A 24477-nucleotide genomic window follows, 5' to 3' on the forward strand; every position below is an offset into this window, starting at 1 on the left:
CCAGTCTACCAGCTGAGAAGCTTGGAAGTTGCTACTCAGATAGTGCTACTCATCCTCACAACGAGTAAAAGCTGCACAAACTTAAAAATCAATGAAAGAAATACATCACAGTGCCCACCCTTTACTTGGGCATATAATAAATACCTAGTCAATAAATAAATCTTTAAGCTTTGAACTCATAGTTGGGAAGTAAGTTTGGTATGAAAAGCTTGTACATGTAATCCCTCTCCATCTTATGTGGAAATGAGAGTTATTCCCCCAGCGGAGTTAGTGAGCTGCAGTTTGACACTCATTGTGAGATTATCCTGGTAATTATTTTTTTGTTCAGTGTCACCTTGCACATTTATCTAAATTTACTGAAAATTTCTGACTTGTCTAGTACAGTGTTTCTTGTTTCTGTTAGTTTTTGTCAATACTATTCCAAATATAGCATTCAAGTCTTTGTGTGGAAAATAAGAAACACTTGAAGCTCAGGAGTCCATAATGGAATTAGAGATTTCAGGGCTGAGAATGAAGGTGAGAGAATGGGGGAGTTTATCTCTGGACTCATACTCTGGGTTTTACATCTTGCTTTTGCCTCTAGTTTCAAATGACTTTACTTGACAGCTCGATCTGTTTCTGCATTTTCAAAAGTACACATAATATTAAAAACTTATATAGTCCAAATTATTGTGAAAATTATATGGGGAAAGTCCCTTGAATTACTTTTTAAACTATACAGTGATACGGATGTATAATACATAATTATTTCAATGCAATAGGGTCGGCGTGAAGCCTAAAATAGGAATGGGAACGTGGAAGAGGTTTCTGGCAGTCTTATGTAACTACTTTTTATGGTGCATTTCCATCTTAAGAACTTGTTTTTGAAATGAATAATGGAAGAGCTGCAGCAGAGACAAACATATTTTTAAAAAGAAGAAAGAAAGGAGGGAAGATCACTTTTTAAATGTTGATTTAACCAGCCAATTCGGAGTGTGTTACTTCTACCATGTTTCTTCAGCTTCGGGAAATCCTGGATTCACCAGTCTGTCGCCTACTCTCTAACGACCTGCCTACCGCCTGGTTTCCTGGAGACCAGATTTTTCGTCCTCAGATTGTGACGTAGTGCTCCTACGTGCATGCTCAATTGTGAAGTCACGTGCTCTCCAGTATATAAAGCTGGACGCTGAAGCACGTGCCAGGCAGTACGGGCAAGACAGCACGCTGGCCTGCGGCTCCCGCAGTTCGGGTGGCTAGCGGCCCGTACCTACCAACTGCCTGCGAGACAGAAGAGGCGGAGGCCGAAGAGTAGCCATGAGCACCCTGTTGCTCTTAGTGGGCGGTGTTTTGTTCATCTTTATGTTTGTCTTCTGGCAACAGGGTTTCAGGTAAAGTGTGTAAAAAAGGTTGGAAAAAGATGAAACTAGGTGATTATATGGATGGGGGTTGTCTAAGAAAATAGAAATATAGTAAAATGGTAAAATAAGGGCAAAGGGAGGTCACCTCATTCCCTTTTTTCTCTTACAAGAGCCCCAGATGTCTATTCTTTACCCCTACACTTCTCTCATCTTTACCAGTGATTTGACAGCTGTGATCTGTTGTAAAAATAAAAACCCCAGTCACTATAATGATATGGCCAGCTTTTCACCCACTTGAAAAGTACAGCTTAAAGTGCCCACTATCCACCACCACCTCCCATTGTGTGGTTGCTGGAGGGAGCAGCGGTGGGGGGAGGGGAGCGGGTAGAAGGTGATAGAAAGTGAAGGGTGGATGGATGGTGATTGAGGGAAACTTGGCTTGAGGTGGTGAATATATGGTTCAGTATACAGATGATGTATTGTGTAGTTGTGTGCTTAAAACCTGTATAATTTTATTTATCAGTGCCACCCCAATAAATTTAATTAAAAAAATTTTTTTAAAGAATCTTTACCCTCTCTCTTCTCTGGGTTCTACTGCCCCTGTTTCTGTTTGCCTCTTTCTCCCTGTATTTTCCTTTTCACCCATCCTTATGATAACTTTAGCGACATTCACAAATAATTCAGGTCAAAATGTGATATTCCTGGTGTTATTTAAAGTTGTAAATAAAATACTTTTAGGTAAGGGTCAGACAGGGTCCAAATACAGAGCTACTGGACTGCCCAAGAAATGTAAGGCAAGGATATAGCATTTTATCATTAAAAGGTCACTTTAATATATTTTTCCCTTCAGTCTCTGTTTAGGAAGAGCATATTTCCAAATCAATGTAGTCATTCAACAGATTTTTAATCTCCAATTCTTAGGGGAGGACAGTCAGTTCATTCTGATAACCAAGACTAAGCATGTTGTTATTTGGTAGTATTTGTAAATTGCTAAACTCAATAAGCTACATATGTGTAATTTATTTCCTTACAGAGAAACACTGCTGAAATGTCATCATATTTGACTGCTCTTGTACCAGTAATACCATCCTCTTCTACTGGGTCAACTAAGAGTCTTACCATCAACAACCTCTCTGGTGATATCTTAATTAATGTCCCACATTCAATAGTCATGCAGAAACAAATACTGGTAAACCTCAGAATGGTGAAATACAAGCTGGATGAACTGGAACATTTCCTAGTTATCAGGCATTCCAATGGTGCATTGGTTAACCATAAATCCACTGGCATGTTTACAGAATGTACTGACAGTGGAGACAGTCATTAAACACATTCTGAGTTGATACATTTGATTCTATCTGTTTATACCAAATTTAAAAGGGGAGGATACACCAAGTAAGGTACAAAATCCAAACATTATCAATTTGCTTACTCATATTTAAAGAACTGATTAGATGTTGCTAATATATATTTTACTGAGGAAGGAGTGAAAACATAGAGAAAAAAACATTCAAGTTTTTTTAAAAATAAGCTACAGTGACATAGTGATTTTAATTTTACTTAAGTGAAAAATGGTTTTCTCTAGTGATTTACAGTACAGCACTGCATGTCTCCAAGTTTGCATTAAAGTAAATGAGATTTGATATGACACTTTCCATTATGCAGAATACTCTTTCTTACTAGTGTGGAATCTGTGTAATAATAATAATAAGAGCTGTCATTGAGTGTCTTAAAATATACAAGGCACTCTGTTAAGATCTGTGTGCTTCACACCTTTGTGAAGAGTCACACACACTGGTAGTCAGTTCTTAAAGGGAATCACTTCTAATCACCCCCTCCCAATACCAATTAGATATTTCATTAGAAATGTATTTAAATCTTTCCTGAATTGCAAGAGTCACCCATGGAAAATTGCATGTATTTTTCTACTTTGTAAAAAATTCACACATCAAATAGCAGTCGCAGTCGGCAGCCGTCCGTCTCGAGAGACGATGGTGTAGCTTCTTAAGAGTCTATCTGCACCGCCGAGAATGGCTGCGCAGTCCAACTCGGGAGTGACACGGTATCTGTCTCCTCCCGTGTTGTATCGACATCTTGTGATGACGCTGGAGTGTCCTCTCCAGTGAAGCTGAAGCTACAGAGCCTGGGCAGGGTGATATGGAGGGTCTGCTGTTGCCCATGCAGCAGACCCCCCCTCTCTTCGCAGCTGAAGGATCCAAGGGAAAGACGGAGTCAATACAGCTTGGCTTCAGGTGCGCCGCAGGAGTTGCCGGTGTTGACTACAACGTCAAACCGCCTTAGGGACTCCGGCTCCGGATTTTCTGTCGGGGTTTACTCCCTTAGCCTTTCCCCTGAAGAGGTATGCCGCAAGGCAGCGGAGGTTTTTTGGGGTCAGAGTTTTCCTTCTCTGATGTGCCCTGACTGGAAGATCGAACCAGCGACACTTAGCTCGCAGGCCGATGCTCAATCCACTGAGCCAAACCAGCCAGGGGCACACATCAAATAGCATCAAAATATAAAGGTAGAATGCCTGTGATATAATATGGATTAAAATTAAGAAAAAATGTATCTCTTAGCTTTAGTCACCCATATATTTCATATAATATTTTATAAAATCTAACGTAACTGAGGAATTAATCTGTTGAAGTTCACTAACAGCATTTGATCTACCCTCAAAAAAAAAAAAACCCTCAAAATATTTGAGAAGTTCATCTTATATATATGTACATAACTCACTGACATTGTTCAATTATAGGTCTACCTATTTACCTACAATCAGGCTTGCTCCTCCCAAAACAAATTATTAGTATAAGTTAAAGAAATACTTTAATCCCTTACTCCTTTAATCTTCAATCTAAAGGAAAAGGAAAAGGAATTTAAAATGTATAAGAAATTAAGCTTTAAAATTCTTCCTTTTATCTCTTACTTGCCAAGAACAAAAGCTAGCAGTGATGTGTCTGGTTCTTAAACTTTTGAGTCATAGATCCCTTTGATATTCTGATAAAAACTATGAACACTCTTTTTAGAAAAAATGCATACACACACACATAGAAAAGTATTGTATATAATTTTACTTCCATGTGTTCTCTGAAGCCCAAATTTAAAACATTAATAATTGAAACGTTTCCTACATATTGAGGCAATTTTCATCATCCTAGTCTGTGATGTTTCTACCAATTTTCAATAATATGTAATCAGTGTAAAGAACTATCAATGATATAATGATTTCATTATCTTCTGTAAGGAAACTGGGACTTAGGACTTACTAATTTGACAAGTTTAATAAGTTGATCTCCTATTAAATATGTAAATAATCCATAAATATTCAAATAAGACAAAATCATTCCACTTGACTTATTAACTATATATTACAACATAAGTGTTTAATTTGATTGAAGTCATTTTCTCACTAGTATTTTGTTTGATATTCTATTTGAAATTACACCTAGATTTCAGAGAGTACAATGAACTCTCAGATTTTCCCTCCAAATATAACCTAAAGAAGACATTATATGGAGAAGTATTCAAAGATTCTGGTTTCCATTTTCTAGATTTTGTCACTTACTAGCCTCAGGATCCTTAATTTAGTATGTGAAAATAAAGTATATGACTACTAAGTTCACAAAGAAAATGTGAGCCATAAATACATGAAGTTTTTAGACATTTAGATCACAAGTACTAAACTACAGTCCTTGTGTTATATACACAGCCCATTTTTTCCATATATGTATGCCATTTATAAATAAGTGACGCCTTCGATTTTAACACTTTCTTTTAAATATACTGATTTATTTTCTTCAGCTTTATGGAAAAAACACTGTATAGCAAGAAAATTTAAGCAAGTACTATTTTAAAACGTGTACAATAGGAAATATAACTTTTCTATATAATTTGCTCAAAGTATTCACTATATTAGAAAATATTATAGTAATATATGAAAATGTTATTGTGAAATACAGATAGCTATGTGTGTGTTATACAGATAGATCATCTAAAAGGAAATATAATAAGCACATTGATAAAAATTAATAGATTCACATTTGTATATTGCATTCTTACTTAGATGGGAAGAATGGTGGTTATGCTATTATGAACATATTATATACATTTTTGTTCAGTTAACATACAAATAAATAAAACCTTGTCTATTCTAAAGTAATCACATTACACAAGCACATATTTTTAAAAATTAGAACTTATTCTGGTTTTCCACTGCCACTAATAGTAGGTATTTCATGGTCAGCCTCTTTCTTAGGATCTACCATGTCTTTATATCTCTCTCCACGGTGTCGTTCCAAGTATGGGCCCCAGTTAGAAGCTGGTCTGCAGCAGCTTACAATGCGCTGAAATGGGGAAAAAATGCTGTCTTAGAATTTAAATTAAAAAATAAATATCAAACTACATTTTTATTTTAGAATATTAAATTTATTTTAAAAATATTTATTTATTTTTAAAGAGGAGGGAAGGGAGGGAGAAAGAGAGGGAGAGACACATCGATCAGTTGCTTCTTGCACACTCCCAACTGGGGACCTGGCTCACAACCCAGGCATGTGCCCTGACTGGGAATCGAACCAGCAACCTTTCAGCTCTCCGGCCAGGACTCAATCCACTGAGCCACACCAGTTAAGGCTGGAATGTTAAATTTCTTTGCCCTGCCCTTAGGGTGATAGTTAGGTGAGAATCTAATCCACTGTATAACTGAAAAATCTCAAAACCAAAGAAAGGGAGCTCTAGGGTAAAACAATTGATCTAGATACATTCTTGAACGGGTTTAGGTTTATTTAAAATCTGACTGCTGAGCCTACCTTGCCATTGCCCTTTGTCTTAGTGATGTGTCATAATCAATTCCATCCCCCTAGGCCTCCATGGAAGATAGACTTAGGATCTAGTTTGTGTTCAAGAAAATTTATTAGGTTTTTTCCAGTCTAAACATGCTATTAAAAATGTATTACAAACAGACCAGGGTGTTATTTCTGTGACCAGGTTTTTAAAGTGAAGATTATAGATATAAAACAAAAAGGTCATTTGTTTTGCATGATCTTCAAGAACAACTTAGTACAAGTATAGATATAATAACCTTTATGTGCTAATCACTCTAATAGGGCCTGAGGTTACATCCAACAGGCAAGATAAGACTTCTCCTTAAAGGAGCTTATAGTTTACAGGGGGGACACACAAATATATATGTAATATAATACAATGTTATGCACATAGTAATGTTTGTCTCAGGTATAAAAGTAGCCTAAAGGAGTGATTAACTTGATCTCCTGGTCATAATCTCATATAACCACCATACGGGTAAATTAATCTCTGGTTTGATCATAGTGCTTTATATGAAGTACAATAATATTAATTTTTAATTGGGTTTACTGGGGTGACATTGGTTAATAAAACTCTATAGATTTCAGAGGTACAATTCTATAATACATCATCTGTATATAAACTAAAAAACAAAGTAAAAATAGACTCAAAAATAGAACAAACTGACAGCTGTCAGAAAAGAGGGAGTAGGTGGGCTGGGTGAAGAAGGTAAAGGGATTAAAAAGCCTCAAAGACAGACAACAATATGGTGATTACCAGAAGGAAAGGGGGTGGGGGAAGGTAGGAGAAGGTAAAGGGGGGATAAACGGTGATGGGAAGAGACTTGATTTGGGATGGTGAACAAATATGAATTTAATGTGCTTACTTGAAAGATGTTTCCTTCAGCTTGAATTATTTTTATAACAGCAACAATTGGAATCCAAATAATACAGAAAATAATCATACACCAGCCTAGAGCAACTCCCCAATCTGGGTATGGAATTTTAGCATAATCAGGTCTGTCAAATTTCACCAGTGACCAGAAGAAAATTGCCTGCAAAAGTTAACATATGAAAAGACAACACTAAAGATCAGACTATATTGCACTAGTGACTTAAATTGCATGAATTATTAGCAATTTGATTCTATTCCTTAGATATAGTTTATCAAAAGCAATTACAGTGAATGAAAATACATTCAAGCAACTAAGATAATCAGGTAAATAGCCAGAAGATAATAATACTAAGTGAACCAATCTAAATAACTCATATTTGGCTTTGAATAAATTATTCCTAAATTAGCACCACCATATACACATTTATAAAAGATACAGATACTTGTCCAATATATATTTCAATACAATTCTTTACCATAACATATAGCTAATTGAAAGTAAAGTAATATCTGAAATTTTGTTATTAATGTTTATTTTTTATTTATCATATATGGTTTTATTTTATGGCATATGCTAGCCAGCATACCAATTAATTCAATGAGAATGTAAAGCACACATTAGTGAACATGATTTGCTCCTTGCTTAGCAATTGTTTTTATTATTTCCCACTACACAGAGCATACCTATTCCATATCCAAGCACACATGTATTCATATATTAATAGTACATACATATTTACCAAAGCCCACTTCACTTCCAACCTCTCGAGAATAAAACAAGTTCAATGTATATTTTGGTAAAATAGTGAAATCTGAATCTTAAAACTGTAGCATGTTAAGGCCAAGTTTTTTTTTATTTTAATGTCTTTTAAAAACACATTTTGCAGATTTAAAACTATATATTTAGAAATCTGTAAAACAAAACAAAATGATCAAAACAAAAATTACCTAAGAGTTCCCCTAAATTTAGTATTGAATGTCTTTAGAATATAAGACTCTTTATAAAAATCAAATTTAATTTTAGAATTAAATAGATTAAAAAGTTTGCACCCACAGGTGCCTTTTCTACATAAGCCACACTGCTAAGACAGGGAGTAAAAGCAGAGACAAACACAAGGAGGCTGCTAAGTTGAGGAGACAAAAACTGGTTTTCAGGATGCTCAGAGAACACCCTGAGTACAGCAAAAATAAATAAATAAAGGAAGAAATGAAGATTACACAAAGTGAAATAAAGAATAATCCACAGGAAACCAACAGAGAAGGGAAGGTAGGCGAGATTCAAATCAAGGATTTGGAACATAAGGAAGAGATAGACATTCAACCAGAACAAAAAGAGAAAACAAGAATTCAAAAAAAAACAAGGATAGGCTTAGGAACCTCTGGGACATACATCTGAATCATAGAGGTGCCAGAAGGAGAAGAGGAATAGCAAGAAATTGAAAACTTATTTGAAAAAATAATGAAAGAAAACTCCCCTAATTTGGTGAAGGAAATAGACATACAAGTCCAGGAAGCACAGAGGGTCCCAAACAGGTTGGGCCCAAAGAGGACCACACCAAGACTCATCATCATTAAAATGCTAAAGGTTAAAGATAAAGACAGAATCTTAAAAGCAGCAAGAGAAGAGAAGAGAGTTACCTACAAAGGAGTTCCCATAAGACTATCAGCATATTTCTCAAAAGAAAATTTGCAGGCAAGAAGGGGCTGGAAAGAAGTATTTAAAGTGATGAAAAGCAAGGACCTACAACCTTGATTACTCTGTCCAGCAAAATTATCAATTATAATGGAAGCGCAGATAAAGTGCTTCCCTAACAAGGTAAAGTTAAAGGAGTTCATCACCACTAAGCCATTATTAAATGAAATGTTAAAGGGACTTATTTAAGAAAAAGAAGATCAAAACTATGAACATTAAAATGACAACAAACTCACAACTATCAACAACTGAATCTAAAAATTAAAAACAAAAACAAATTAAACAAACAACCAGAACAGGAATAGAACCATACATATAAAGATCATTTGGAGAGAAAAAAACCAAGATGGCAGAAGAGTAAGTGGAAGGTACACTAACCTCCTCCCAGAATTAGTCTGGATTTACAACTTAATTTTGGAAAAAAACATCTGGAATAACCAACTGAACACTAGCTGGAGAGAAGTCTTATAACCACGGAGAGACAGAAAAGGCCGCTACATCACAACGTGACCGGTAGGGAGTGCGGAGACGCGGAAGGGCTGGCTGGGCTCACACGGGTGGCAGCTAAAGGGACTGAGAAACAGCTCAGCAACCAGGGTTTCCCCCTGAGAAGGGCAGGGTCTAAACCCCCAGCTGAGCTTCCCAGCTTACAGCAACAGAGTGGAAAGTAAAAGAGTATCCAGCTGTGAAAAGCAAAAAGCCACAGGGCTTCTTGCTAGCCAGGGAGAAACAGCTGGAGAAAACGAGCTCTTAAGCAGATCACATACAAAAATATTTTGGCCCCCACTTACCCTGGGCTCAAGCAGAGGGAAGGCAGAGAGGACTAGAAATGCTTGGGGAGAGTTTGGTGTGGTGGCTTTGAGGGGAGAACTGGGGAAGCAGCCAACTGGGTCCCAGTGCTGACTCATCCCCAGTACTGCAGGCAGACCAATCCCCCCCTCCAAGAGGGGTCAGCCTGAGGGGAAGCAAAAAGCCAGCCTATGGGAATTCAGCGGCCACACCCAGGGTCCTTAAGCCTGACAGATAATCACAGATTGAATAGATTAACAACTAAAGAAGTCAGACAAAGGCAGTAGATCCCTGGAAGTCTCCAACAGGCTGCCTAGGCTCAGACTGGTACAGGATCTGACGCCACCAGAGGCAGATCAGGAAGTGCAGATCATTCTAAGAAGCACCAACAAAAAATAGGAATCACAAAAATGGGGAGACAGAGAAACAACCCCCCATCAAAAGGAAAGGTAGAATCCCCAGAAAGAGTGCTAAATGAAATAGAGGGGAGCCAACTATCAGATATGGAATTGAAAGCATGGATTATGGAGAAGCTCAATGAGCTCAGTGGAAACTGCACAAAACTCCAGGGAAACTACAAGGAACTCTAGAAAAACTACAAGGAACTTACTGAGAATTACACCAGCATGAAAAAGGACATAGAAGCTATCAACAAGAGCCAGGAGGAAATGAAGAATATGATCTCTGAACTGAAGAACACAATAGAAGGAATTAAAAGCAGGCTAGAGGAAGCAGAAGATCGGATCAGCGAGCTGGAGGACAATGTAGACAAAAACTCCCAGACAGTGCAACAAAATGAAAAAAAACTGAACAAGACTGAAGAGGCTCTAAGACAGCTGCAGGACAACATGAAACGTAATAATATCTGTATCATAGGAATTCCAGAAGGAGAAGAAGAAGAGCAAGGGATAGAAGACCTCTTTGAAAAACTAATGACAGAAAACTTCCCTAACATGAGAGAAAGGGTCACGCAAGTCCAGGAAGCACAAAGGGTCCCAATGAAGCTGAACCCCAACAGGCCCACTTCAAGACACATCGTAATTAAAATGGCAATATTCAAAGACAAAGAGAGAATCCTAAAAGCAGCAAGAGAGAACCAACTAATAACATACAAGGGAGCTCCAATAAGGCTATCATCAGATTTCTCAGCAGAAACACTACAAGCCAGAAGGGAATTACAAACAATATTCCAAGCAATGAAAAACAAAGGCCTACAACCAAGAATACTCTACCCAGCAAGGCTCTCATTCAAAATGGAAGGTGAAATAAGGAGTTTCCAAGACAAAAGGAGGCTAAAAGAATACATCTCCACCAAACCAGCATTGCAAGAGATGCTAAAGGGTCTGCTTTAAGAAGATGAAGAAACAGAGAGAGACAGAGAGGAACATGAGTACAAAGGGGGAAAATGACAATGAATAAGTACTGAAAGAAAGAACTTCTACCATTTGCAACAACATGGATGGAACTAGAGAGAATTCTGCTTAGCAAAATAAGCCGGGCAACAAAAGAAAAATACCTTATGCTGTCACCTATTACAGGAAACTAATGAACAACACAAACAAATGAGCAAAATTGAACCAGAGGTATGTAAACAAGGAATAAACTAACAGTAACAAAGGGGGAGATGGGAGGGAGAGAAGGGGTAAGAAGGAGAAGGTTCTAGTCAAAGAACATGTATAAATGACTCATGGACATGGACAACTAGGTGGGGACTGAATGTGGGAGAAGGGGGGCAGGGGGCAGGGAAGCAAGAGGGGGAAAAAAGTGGGACAACTGTAATGGAAAAACAAATAAAAAATTTTTAGTGGGGGAAAAAATAAAGATATAAAGAATGGAAATGCAAGTTCAGTGAATATTAGAAGAACAAGGATTTTCCTTGACACTGTATATTTTTCTCCATATCTGATCCCTCCAGAGTTTGGCATTCTAAAGAAGTAAGTAATGACATAAGTTTCTTTGCATAAAACTAATAAGACCAGTTGTTAATAGAGGTTTTTTTGACTAAGACTTTGACTGGAATGTCATGCATAAAGGAGACATGCGTGGGCTCTGGTTGTTACCAAAAAGCCCTGAGGAACTGGGATTGACTTTCCAAGGTAATAAAAGGCCACGAGATAAAAGGCCTGGTACCTTGGTTGGATGTGCGGTCCATGGCAATCTTTCCAGGGAAAGAATGAAGGTTGTTTTCCTGAAAGATGGCTAGAAGGGACCTTAAGGCACAATGGAAAACCAGAAGGACTTGGAAAAGACAGGTGTTTACAGGCAAGGCTGAATGCCAGGTATGTGGATCTGCTTCTGTGCCCTGAAGGGCAGACTGAAGGTCACCCTAAATGTTCCTTGCGTAAGTTCCAGCAAAGCAGAACTAAAGATCATAAGTGATCATTTTCTGCTCTTGTTGTATTTATGCAAATGAACAGGATAAATTAAAAATGGACTTAATGCAGTCCCTTTAATGACAAGGAGGGTAATCTTAGGGAGAAAAATCATGATTCAAGGAAAATCACAATGCTCAGTTGTAGACTATAAAGTAGTGCAGCTAACATTTTTAAAGTTTATCTTCATTTAAAGTTTGTTTTGATTCAAAAATTAAACTATGTCTGTGGTATTATCAAAGATGTTTAATTTACAGGCAAGAAGAATGTCAAATGCCTTGCAACTGGATGTCTTTCCGATAAGACAGTCCTACAGATTTAGAGACTTGTATGTGGGTTATGTTACATCAATTAACATGTGTTTTCTGATTTCAAAGGACATAAGCCTATGATCTCATTACCTGACTGATTGTCTGTACGTATAGGCCTCACTTAATCCTGTCTGCATTGCTGCCTCCTGAGACTCAATGGTTTGGCTGAACTAAGTGGCTGGGTTGGTGAAGAATGGAGTGGTCTGTGTGCTTCACTTTAAAACAGGTTTCTCTTTTCTGTCCTAATGGCTTGGACAGAAAGAGCCCAGAGGTCTGAGAGGGGGTAAACCTAAACTATTTCCCTCAATCCAAATTAGGTATAATGGGCAAAAGGGTTTTGGACAGGTGAGATGTACCTGGCACACCTTCCTCCAAAGAAGCCCTTCTTTTCCCTAATGTGGGACATTGAAAAATTAAAACCTGCCTTTTGTCATCTAGTGGTTATGGATTGAATGATGTCTTTTAACCCTGTTGCCAAATCTCTTGCCCCCAGAATACAACAAGGATGCCAGCCTGTTAAATCAAGCATGCCATTGTCCGGGGACAGCCAACCGACCTGGAGTCTGCATGATCCTTCCCCATGTGGGAAGGCCACGCCCACCTCCACACCCCCACTCTTATTAGGGATTTCTGGACCCAAGGGTAGGTAGGAAGACGACCATGTCCAGCTTGAAGCAGCTAGAGGAGCTCGATACCTTCACCCATTGTCCTTTAAAAGATTATAAATGGTCTTAAGTCTGAGAGGGAGGAATTGTTATTTTTTATTGTTAAAATAATTAATTAATTAATTTTAAAAAAAGAAGAAGAAGAATATATGAAAGTGTGAGGCAGGAGAGCTTGTATGTATGACCCATGGGCATGTACTTGGGGAGGGGAGATTGTTGGGGGAGGCAGGATGCTGGGCAGAGGGGAGCAAAGGGGAAAAATTGGAACTATTGTAACAATATAATAAATAAAATATACTTATTGAAAAAAGAGCATTTGGAGAGTTATCAGCAGGGAGGGGGAAGGGGTTGAATGGGGAAATGGTGCAGGAGTTGAGAAGTACAAATTGGTACGAACAAAATAGACAGGGGGAGTTAAGGATAGTATAGGAAATTGAAAAGTCAAAGAACTTACATGCATGACCCATGGACATAAACAAAGAGGGGTACTGGGCAGAGTGGGGCAAAGGGGAAAAATTGAGACAACTGTAATAGCATAATCAATAAAACCTCCTGGGAAAAGTAACTTTAGTTGTCAAACCTATGTAAGCAATGAAAGTTGACTGGCTAAAAGTCTTGTTAGGCCTTTTAAATTGATAAGGGTCTTAATTTATTACAGATACTTGTCAAAAGGGCCAAACAATACCTAGTAGCACTGTCACAATCAGTTAGCAAGAATATAGGGCATCCAAATATTTTCATTGAGCACATCCAGTCTCAAACTGCTCACAACTTGTAACTGACTTTGTAATGTTAAAAAAATTAATTCCCTCTAAAAACAAACAAGCATGATACTTCAGATGTGCAAATTTTAGATCAAATTATTTAATGGTCTTTTCTAGGAAACCTTTGAATCATAGAGGCAATAAGAACCAAAATATCCTCTGTGAAGCTGTGTCACTGTCACACCCTCACCATTACTTTAGCTGATAATAATTCTCTATCCCATTAAATGTTACTTTGGCATTCAGCCATTTATTGCCCTCAGCCTTTAATAGTGCCAACTGTTAAATTTACTAACATAAACTATTGCCTCTCATGACACGCTGAGTTTCTTTTAGTAATATCATATACTAAGTACCTCCTATAAAGAGAAAAATACACATTAAAATATGAGTATTGATTCTTAGCAATTAGTATATTTAGACTGAATTCCTTGAAGGCAGAGCATGGGTCATATGCATATCTGTATTTTCTTTACTTAGCATATTTTTTAGGGAATGAGCAAATGAATGATTTACTTTTATTTATCCTATTAGTAATTCTTAAATATGAAGGAATTTTAAGTCTATAGGAGCTTGTTTATTTTGTCAAATAGTAAATGTTTAAACTTATGGCCTCAAAAATAATACTGCAGAGGCATTTAATTTCAGCAACTTGGAGGCACCAATCATAAAGCATTAATTTATGATATTAGTTTGCCTTATTTTCTCTAATGTGAGTTATTCAAGTTTATCTTAGAAATGTTTAAATATATATATTATTGATACCAAATCCATACCATATTAATACTTACAATCAAAAGAAGAGGCGTAATGGCATACCAGCAAGTTCTCCACCACAGCCAGAATATCCAACTTTTTACTCCAATCATCATTTCTATATCTTCAATGAATCTGTTCCCTCCTAACAAAACAATCAACAGTGTAGTCAGCCTTTGCTCATATTTCCTCCATTAATTGTTGTGGCCTCAAATTTTCTGTCTGAATATTTTTTATACTAAAGCAATGAAGCATACACATTTACATTTTATTTATAATGTATTTTGCCTAGTTATATTATACTTTACTATTATAGTACACATAATGAAAAGGATCAAACTAAATTATTATTATTTTTTTTTTTTTTTGGTTTTTCAATTACAGTTGTCCCCTTTTCCCCTAATTTCTCTCCCCCACCCAACCCACCCCCTCTCCCGCAATCATATCCCTCCCCGTTGTCCATGTCCATGAGTCTTTCATACAGGCTCTTTAATTGAACCCTTCCCTTACTTATCCCCTTTCTCTCCCTCTCCCCTCCCCCCTATTGACTGCTATTCTGCTCTTTGTTCTACAAACTAAATTATTTTAATAAAAAGTATAGATTAATCTGTAGTCACAATTTACCATAAATCCAGATGATTCCTATTATTTCCAGTATCGCTGCAATCAAAATGCCCCATCCAGCACAGAAGTGGTCAATCAGATTAACCCAGTAAATCCCAGCCTATCAAAAAAAAATCAATTATTTCTAAATATAATTTTTAATTATTTTTATGATTGGTTAGGCATTGACACTGAATTTATTAATTTGATTTTAACATATGCTCTTTGGTTTCATCTCTGCCAAAAAAGTGAAAAGTAATGTTTTCACATATAAACACAAAGGTGGATTTAAATATTTCAAAAATGATGCACCTTTTATTCTGTCCTGAGTCACATAGTTAATTATCAAAATCATATGCAGTGTCTCTGTGTTCTATAGTAGTGGCCAAGATACATATTGTATGTTTAAAGTCTATAACTCCATTGTACTTGAGGAAATTGCTCATTTTTGGGCCTCCTCCCTCTCTGCAAAATATACTTACTATCGAAATTGTGCTATCAAGGAAAACAACCTGAGCTAAAACTCAGAAAACCTTGACCCAAGTGAGACTTGGACTTCTCATTAAACATTCTCTTAAACCTTAGTTTCCTCATTTAGATGATAAAGTACATTCCAAGCAATATTTTGTCTATAAAAAATACTATAGTATACCTGAGTTACACAGACGAGACCAAGGAGAAACAAAACCAAGCAGCAACCCAAAGTTATAAGACCCCTCATTTTCTTCATCACTTTGGGAAATAAATCTTGAATTGTTGTTGTAATTGTTTCTTCAGAAAGGAAAAAAAATGACATGTTATATGTCAACTCATTTGCCATTAAGTTTAATAACAGAATTCAACTTATATTAATGAAATTTACAAATATATGTTGAGAATATGGTCTGGGTCCTACTCCTCGCTTTTAAGAACCCAGAGTCCTTTCTCTTGGCAGTCACCATTTGTCAGTTCTGATAAAAATCAAATGCAGCTGGGTTTGTCATTTTTAGTCTGTTTCATAAGGATTTTAGCAACTGTAAAGTCACATGTCCCTGAGGGCTGAAATAGCTTGAAAGAGTTATAAGGAAGGAAGAAGTCTAGTACAGCTTTTAAAAAAGGTGAATTTTGAATAAATGATATGGACACAGAAAGGCCTTCTAGGTTTAAGAAATAAATGTGTTCATGAAACAGGGGTACTGGCTAAAAGTAGAAAACGTATGAGTGAAAAGATTAAGAAACATGTTTGAAGTACTTGAGGGCTTTGAAAATCAATAGAGGAGGCTGAATTTTATCCTATAAACAGTAAACTATTAAAATGTTTTGTGTGCCCTGACCTGTGTGGCTCAATTTGTTGGAGCTTCATCCCATAGGACTGAAAGGTAGCAGCAGGTTCCATTCCCAGTCAGGGCACATACCCAGTTTTGGGTTCAGTCTCCAGTCAGGATGCATACAAGAATACAACCAGTCAATTGATGTTTCTCACATTCTCTCTCTCTCTCTCTCTCTCTCTTTCTCCCCCTCTCACTCTATATTTTTTTTCTGCCTCCTCCCTCCCTCCCTTCCTTTCTCTATAGGCAATGAAAAAATGTCCTCAGGTGAGAGTGAAAAAATTTTTAATAAAAATTTTTAATAAAAGTAAAAATAAATAAAATATTTTATGTATGTGGATGATATAATAAAAACTTTTTCAGAATTTCTAGGTGTATATTCTAAGGAAAATTCTCATGTGTACATAAAGCCATGTGTAAGAATAGTCATTGCAGCAGTGTGTATAAGTTTTAAAAGCTGTAAATAATCCAAATGCCCCCATCATTATGACAACAGATTGTGAATTAGCTACATCTAAATGTCTATGCATCAACACGGGTTCATAATATATAAAAGACAATCATCAGAATGATATGTATGGAGTGAAATTTCACATTTATGTGAACATTTAAAAATTATGATATTTATGGGTACATCATAAAATGTATACAAATATGGATGTTTGTTTCTAGGAAGGAGAAATATGAATTGTATTAGGGAGAGAAACATGGGATACCTCAAATTTATCTGTAACAGTTTATTTTTCTAAAAATATATGAAACAAATATGATAAAATATTAATATTTGTTCCTTTTGGGTGTCTGGTTCATGAGTACTTTGTATTTTTTAAATTTAAATTAAAAGAATTTTTATAAAAATGATTCTGAGGGTAAAACCTAGGAGGAGGCAACAAGGGTTAAGAAAAGAATATTTTTAAGTAGAAAAAACATGAGTACAGTAAGAGGGATGGGTTAACACTGGAAATATTACTTACCAATGGAAGCAAACTGAGAGTCAAGACCCAAAGTCAATAGCATGAAGAAAAATAATATGGACCAAAATGGCCCACCAGGGAGTTGGGAGAGAGCTTCTGGATAAGCAATGAATGCCAAATCAAAACCTAAGAAAAATGCATAGCATTTTAATTTAAATTAGTTGCCAAGAAAAGTCATATAATTCGATATTTTCAAAATTGCATATTAGAAGAATTTTATTTTAATTTGGAAACCCAGTTCAAGATATACATTCTTTAGGAACTATTTCACTTTCATTTTAAAAAATATTTGATGTGGTTGTTCTGCAATGTGATAATGTGAACATGTGACATTAATTAAGCTAGCGAGATTAATTTTATAAATGGTACATTTCTCACATAAGAAATCTTAACTATTTCATTGATTTTGTTTAACTGACTTTATTTTTTAAGATTGAGAAGAACAACTATCTTAAACTCCAGAAACCTAAATTGTGTCAAGTTATATACCCAAGACATTCTAAAAGAACTACACTACCAAAAAAGATATGTTTATGGAATCTTTTAGTCTTCAACCATCTCTCCAAATGTCTACCCAAAATTATAATTAAATTTTATTTTCTATTTGATGTTTTCAAATTTTTCAATTATATTACGTGATACTTAGTTTTAAGTATTTTAGTTCTCCAGCCTCCTAGAAAACTGACCGATTTAGGATTCAGGAGAATTAGCTTCTAGCCTAGTGCTTTCAGTTCCTAATTGTTTGATCTTCTGCAAGGCATAACATTTCTGTGTATCCATCCCCTCCTCTGTAAGTGAGGAACTGGACACTAGATAACCTCCAAGGTCCCTTCTAGCCCTAAATTCTATTCTCATTCATCAGGCTCTCCATCAAATGATACTTACCATAAATAAAAATTTAATAGAAAAGCCTTACTTAAAAGAACACTAGAATTATTTTCCTAATACTCTTTAGCCAGGTAATTAAGCATCCTTAGCTACTGTCTTTAAAGTTAGGAAGTTCATTAATCAGACTAAGTTCAACCAGACATTCAAAGTCACTTGGGTTTCTATCTATATGATGCTAACATGTTTTAAAACTTCAAACCAATACTGTGTTGCACACAGAGGACATATGTACATATGTGTGTACATACATATACATGTATATACATATATATACATATGTCTGTCCAGAAGGTATCCAGCCATGTAATATGAAAAATGGAGACATTTATTAAAGAACATACAAGAAACATTGTGCCATGGACAACGGGGAGGGATATGATTGTGGGAGAAGGGGTAGGCTGGGGGGGAGCAATGGGGAAAAAATGGGACAACTGTAATTGAAAAACCAAAAAATAAAATTAAAACAATAAGAAACATTGTGCAAAGGACAATGATGGCTCAATCTCCTTCAAAGTAGGCACCTTGGGACCTCACACAGCTCTCCCAGTTGCCATCAGCTGCCCCGTTGTATTTTCCCGAATCTCATCAACAGTCTGAAATCTCTTCCCTTTCAAAGATGATTCTAGTTTTGAGAAAAGCCAGAAGTCCCAGGGCACCAAATCTGGCTGTTGGGGAAGTGAGTCACCGGGGTGATTTTATGTTTTACCAAATAACTCTCCATGAGACATGATGCATGAGTGGGTGTGTTGTCATGATGAAGGTGACTGAAGCTTAAACACTTAAAGATAAATATACAATTTTTTATAATAAATTCCGTTTTGGGGATATATATAAATATGTATATTCTCTCTTTTACATAAATGAATATACACATGTATATACGTATATAAACACATACACACAAATGAATATAATGCATGTAAAGTGCTTAGCATGATGCCTGATACTTGTAGTTGTGCAGTAAGAAGTTCATATGAAAGACTAAACAAAATTCAGAAAAAAATCCTAAGTAACTGTTCCCTGTTTTGCCTTATTTTTTCAGATCACCTAAGAATTATTCCATCATTAAAACAACCACATTATAACATGAAATGAGAAACAAAATATGCTAAATCTTGAGTGCTTTAAGTAAATTACTGTCAAAATATATTAGTGTTTCTTAAATAAGATACATTGAGTTAATCAAAGTTAATAATAATAATAATAATAATAATATATTCCATACCTGATTTTACAACATCAGGGACTTCCTGCCCAGATATGTGAGCCATGTGTCCCAATATAGAAAAAATAGCGAATCCAGCAAACACACTTGTGAGGCAGTTTGTTAAACAAACCACAATGGCATCTGAGTAGCAGTTGTTATTGAACTTATTGTAAGATGATAGAGCAACTAAGCCACCCCATGCCACCGAAAGGGAGTAAAATATCTGAGTGGCAGCATCTTTCCAAACCTATGAGAAAATAATTAAATATTTTAAAACATACACACAATTATCATTTGCGTAAAATATTTTATATATACAAATGAATAAATATAATGAAATAAACACCCATGTGTTCACTACCGAGCTTAAAAAATAAAATGTTATCAGTCTTTTAAAGATCTTGTATACTCCTTTCTAATCGTATCACCCTTCCAACCTCCAGTGGTAACTGCTATCGTAAACTTTGTGTTTATCATTGCCTTGTTTTTCTTCATATTTTTACTACATAAATATGTAAACTTAAATACTATGAAGTTTAGTTTGTATTTTTTGAGTTTATAAAAAAGTTTTCTTAACACATGTAAATTTATACAACTTCCTTTTTCAGTCAGTATTGTATGAAATTTACCCCTTATCAATTTGAACCATAAGAGATTTCAATTTTGTAAGTGAAAAATTAAAGGATATAGGCAAATTCACATGGCTCAGTTAAATATATGTAGTTTTGAACATTTGTTTCACTGCTATATTGCCCCTCTGTGTATACCACACTTTATGCTTTATCTTGTTGATGGACATTTAGGCTGTTAAGTATTTTGTTACTAGAAACAATGTAGCTGTGAATATTCTTGTATGTCTCCTCATACCTAGTTGTGGAACTGTGATGTCATAGAGTATATGAATCTTCCCTTTTACTAAATATTGCCAAATTATCCTTCAAAATCATTGTACCACTTTGCACTTCTACCAGCTGGGTATGACAGTTTCCATTCCTCCACATCCTTGCTAACATTGGTCAGAATTTTTAATATAGTTAATCTAGCGGCTGTTAAGTTAGAGTTGATTATCCTAATGAATTTTTAGGGTTAGCTTGTTTTAATGTGTTTTACTCTATAGTTGTTTTTTTTTTCTGTGAAATTTATGATCATGTCTTTTGCCAATTTTGTTTGTGTTACTGGCCTTATTGGATCGCTAGGAATACTTTTTGTAATTTGGATTCTAATCCTTTGTCTATTATTATGTGTTAAGTGTTTTCTCCCAATCTGTGATTTATTTTTTTTACCTCAACATTGTGTTCTTGTATGAAACAAAGATTTTGTTGTTATTTTACTTTAGCTAAAGGTATCCATCTTTGCTTGTATGTATTGTCCTTCATTTCTCTGACTTAAAAAAATAATCCTTAACCCAAGGTCATAAAGATACTATGCTCTATTTTCTTCTAAAAGATTTAAAGTTTTGCTTATATTAAGTTTTGATTCACCTGAAATTGATACTGTGCATATTAAACTGGAAATCTTAATTCATTTATCTTCAAATAGAATACCAATTGTCCAAAGATAATTGATATCATCAATTATATCAATTAAATAGTCGATTCTTTCCCCATTGATCTTCATTGCCACATCTGCCATATATCAAGTTCCATATGTTAATGAATATTTCTGAGGTTACTCTTCTTTCCCACTGGTCTATATGTCTGTACCTATGCTAACACCACATTATTTTAATAACTATAACATTTGCTTCATATTTGTCAAGACAAATCTTCACTTATTCAGAAACACTTTGTGTTTTTTCTTTGCCTTTTTCTTTTTCACATAAAGTTTAGAATAAGTTTTCAAGTCTGACAAAAAAATGTTCTGGGAATTTGGAATTCTATTTATGCTACATATCAATTTGGGGACAATAGAAGCATAATTTTAATGAAGATAGTACTAGGCAACATTTGAATAATGATGATACATGTAAGCATTTCTTAGACCACCCAATTTCCTCATTCCATGTTTTGATTAGAGCCTCGTGTAGCTGGCCTCATCACTTGAAGCAGTGCCTTCTCCACTCTTCATCTAATCCTACCCCTTAATTATTCTCCCTTTCACAATTTACCCCTCTGATGTCTTTGCTAAAGGACAATAATTAATCTAACAAACTAATCTAGGTAAATGCATTTAACAGTGAAATTCTGTAGATATAACATTATCACAAAGAAAAAATTTAATTGTGCATATTTCAAATAATAGAGTAGGCATATATTTGGGCAAAAAGTCTTTTTTGAGTTCCTCTGAAAATAGGACTCAGTGGAAGCAGACAATATAACATGGTGACTAAGAGTTCTAGCTCTGGAGTCAAAAAGAATGAAATTTACATTCAATACCTCTCACTCCCTTTGACTTCAATTTATTTAACATGTTTAAACCTGTTCTTTCTTCTATAAAATAGAAATGACAATAATTATTATTATTATGTGTCCTAGGAATGATGTGAGGAACATGTAAAGCAATTAGCGGAATGTTCAATGGTAGCTATTATTGTTATTATAGAAAATAATTATGAATTGATACTTGTTGTTTATGGAATTTAAAAACAATAATTATCCCCCTGAATGGTATGTAGTCTATTTTGAATTACAATAGCAACAAAGATTTTCTACCATAAAATGAATATTACTAGGTCTTCAAAATACAGGTTGATATTAGATTATTATTACACTGTAATTGCTTTATAATGGCAAGAAGCCAGTAGGAAGCAAATGGATGAATAGATAAATGGATAGATAGATAACAGATAAATGATAGATAGATCATGGTTATTCTACTTATATATAACAAAATCATGTTAGACATAAAATGCTCTCTTATTTCTTAGATGGTTGTACATATTAAAAGATAAATAGCACACTTATCTTGGCATCTCAACTTCTTTTACTTGTTACATTATGTATGCACACGTGAATTAGAGGGAGCTGGAAATGGTGTGGCAGATGTGACATGTAAAAACACTACTGAATACCATAATGTTTACTTAGGTTGCAAAGAAAAATGAAGCAAAATCCCAAACATAGTTCAAATGGCCATGCCTACCAACCTCATAGCTATATGCAGGATAATTACTTTAGGGATTAAAAAATCTTAATGCAAGATGCAGAAACTGGTTGTGTAAACTCAACTAAATCTGAATCTTCTAGGTTACAATGTTATCACTGTATATGAGTGAGTTAGTAAAATAATCACTGAAGATCCCTCTGTCTATAAATTTATATGGTTCTCTATTCTTCTAGAGATCTCAATAGAGTTCAGACATTAAAAAATAAGGAAAAATATAATTTATGATCCCATTCTTAGTATGTGGACAGAGAGAAATTGTTCTTAAATCCAAGAAAAATTTTATATAATAATGGTTTGGTGTTGTTGAATTCCTTTAGTTTTTTCTTGTCTGGGAAGCTCTTTATCTGCCCTTTGATTTTAAATGATATTTGTACTGGGTAGAGCAATCCTGTCTGTAGGTCCTTGTTTTTCTTACCTTTGAATATTTATTGCCAGTCCCTTCTAGCCTACAAAGTTTCTTTTGAGAACTCAGCTGACAGTCTTATGGTAACTCTCCTGTAGGTAACTAACTGCTTTTCTCTTGCTGATTTTAAGATATTCTCTTTACCATTAACCTTTGGCATTTTAATTATGATGAGTCTTAGAGTGGGCCTCCTTGCAACCATCTTGTTGGGACTCTCAGTGCTTCCTGGACTTGCATGTCTATTTCCTTTGCCAAATTAGGGAAGTTTTCTTTCATTATTTGTTTCAAATAGGTTTCTAATTTCTTGCCTTTTCTCTTCTCCTTCTGGTATTCCTATGATGCAAATGTTGCAATGTATGAAGTTGCCTGAGAGGCTCTTTACACTATCTATGTTTTTGGATTCTTTTTCTTCTTGTTGTTCTGATTGGTTGTTTTTTGTTTCATTATGTTCAAATCATTGATCTGATTTTTGGCTTCATCCACTGCACTGTTGTTTCCCAGTAAATTGTTCCTGATTTCAATTAGTGTATCCTTCATTTCTGACTCATTCTTTTTTATGCTGTTGAGGTCTTCATTAAGTTCCTTGAGCATCCTTATAACCAGTGTTTTGAGTTCTGGATCTGATAGATTCCTTATGTCCATTTTGTTTAGTTCTTTTTCTGGAGTTTTGATCTGTTCTTTCATTTTGGCCATGTTCCCTTGTCTCCCCGTTTTGCAGCCTCCCTGTGTTTGTTTCTATGTATTAGGGAGAGCTGCTATGAATCTCTGTATTGGTAGTGTAGCCTAATATGGTAGGTATTCTGAAGAGTCCAGTGGCACAGTCTCCCCTATCACCCAAGCTTGGTGCTCAAGGTGCACCCTTTGTAACGACTGGGTATGCCCTCCTCTTATAGTTGAGGTTTGATTGCTGTTGGCAGGTCAATGAGAGGGATTTATCCAGGCCAGTCAGCTGCAAGGACAGGCTGTAACCACTGACCACCAACCTCCTCCCTCTGTGGAGGATCAGCTGTGCAGGGGCAGGGTGGTGGTTCTCCAACATGGTCTGTAGCTGTCCACTGGGTGCACAGGCCCTGGGGTTTCCCAGGTGGTGCAGGTCAAGGTCAGCTCCCACCTGTGTTTGGCCCAGGTCCACCCTGCCTGAGCTATAGAGCAATATGAGAGAGCTGCTACCTGTGCTAGATTTAAAAGTGTCCAGGCAAAGTCAAGCTGTGAATCTAGGCTAATTGCTGCTAGTTCTGGGACTGGGGCCACTTAGCAAGAGGTACAGGGAGCTAGGGACTCACTAAAGTCAGCTGTTGCTTGTTTGAGAGGATTTACGAATTGTGAAGCATGAGCTTAGACCAGCCATTCGTGTGGAAAAGTTATTGTTAACAGCTTGGGTGGGCTCATAAGTTGGGTGAGACAGAGTCTCAGGGTATCTCCAGGGCAGGGTAAACAGTGTTAGCCAGGTTGATGGAGTCTGAGATATGGCACCCATCTGCCAGCTGTGTGGCTCTATGGGGGGGGGTGTCAAAAAAGTGACAATGTTCTCTACCCACCTTTCTCTCTGGGAGAATGCTGTCCCCCAGCTCTCGCCTTGATGCCAGGCACTTCAGTTCTTCCCTATATT

The 24477-nt window shown here is 36.0% G+C and overlaps 2 protein-coding genes across 2 annotated transcripts in view; one reads left to right on the plus strand and one right to left on the minus strand.

Annotated features, from left to right (window-relative positions):
* Nucleotides 1–1293: 1293 nt before the first annotated feature.
* Nucleotides 1294–2664, plus strand: CT83 (cancer/testis antigen 83). The gene is made up of 2 exons (XM_090264045.1): nucleotides 1294–1367; nucleotides 2373–2664. Exons 1-2 carry the CDS (start codon nucleotides 1294–1296, stop codon nucleotides 2662–2664), a joined length of 366 nt encoding a protein of 121 aa, XP_090120171.1.
* Nucleotides 2665–5397: 2733 nt separating this feature from the next.
* Nucleotides 5398–24477, minus strand: part of SLC6A14 (solute carrier family 6 member 14) — a 31691-nt gene continuing 12611 nt past the window's right edge. Inside the window, exons 8-14 of the mRNA XM_090264933.1 lie at nucleotides 19379–19607; nucleotides 17266–17391; nucleotides 15637–15755; nucleotides 15006–15105; nucleotides 14417–14526; nucleotides 7024–7191; nucleotides 5398–5680 (exon numbers count right to left, since the gene is read on the minus strand). Coding sequence (XP_090121059.1) covers nucleotides 5534–5680; nucleotides 7024–7191; nucleotides 14417–14526; nucleotides 15006–15105; nucleotides 15637–15755; nucleotides 17266–17391; nucleotides 19379–19607 — 999 coding nt within the window. The 3' untranslated portion in view covers nucleotides 5398–5533. The remainder of the gene's footprint in view (nucleotides 5681–7023; nucleotides 7192–14416; nucleotides 14527–15005; nucleotides 15106–15636; nucleotides 15756–17265; nucleotides 17392–19378; nucleotides 19608–24477) is intronic.

The sequence above is a fragment of the Furipterus horrens genome, unplaced genomic scaffold (assembly GCF_987537825.1).
Source record: "Furipterus horrens unplaced genomic scaffold, mFurHor1.1.pri manual_scaffold_17, whole genome shotgun sequence".
Lineage (NCBI taxonomy): Eukaryota > Metazoa > Chordata > Mammalia > Chiroptera > Furipteridae > Furipterus > Furipterus horrens.

Coding starts and splice junctions, on each gene's coding strand:
- CT83 (XM_090264045.1), top strand. CDS start 1,294: ATGAGCACCCTGTTGCTCTTAGTGGGCGGTGTTTTGTTCATCTTTATG. Junction 1,368..2,372: donor TTCTGGCAACAGGGTTTCAG/GTAAAGTGTGTA, acceptor TTCCTTACAGAG/AAACACTGCTGAAATGTCAT.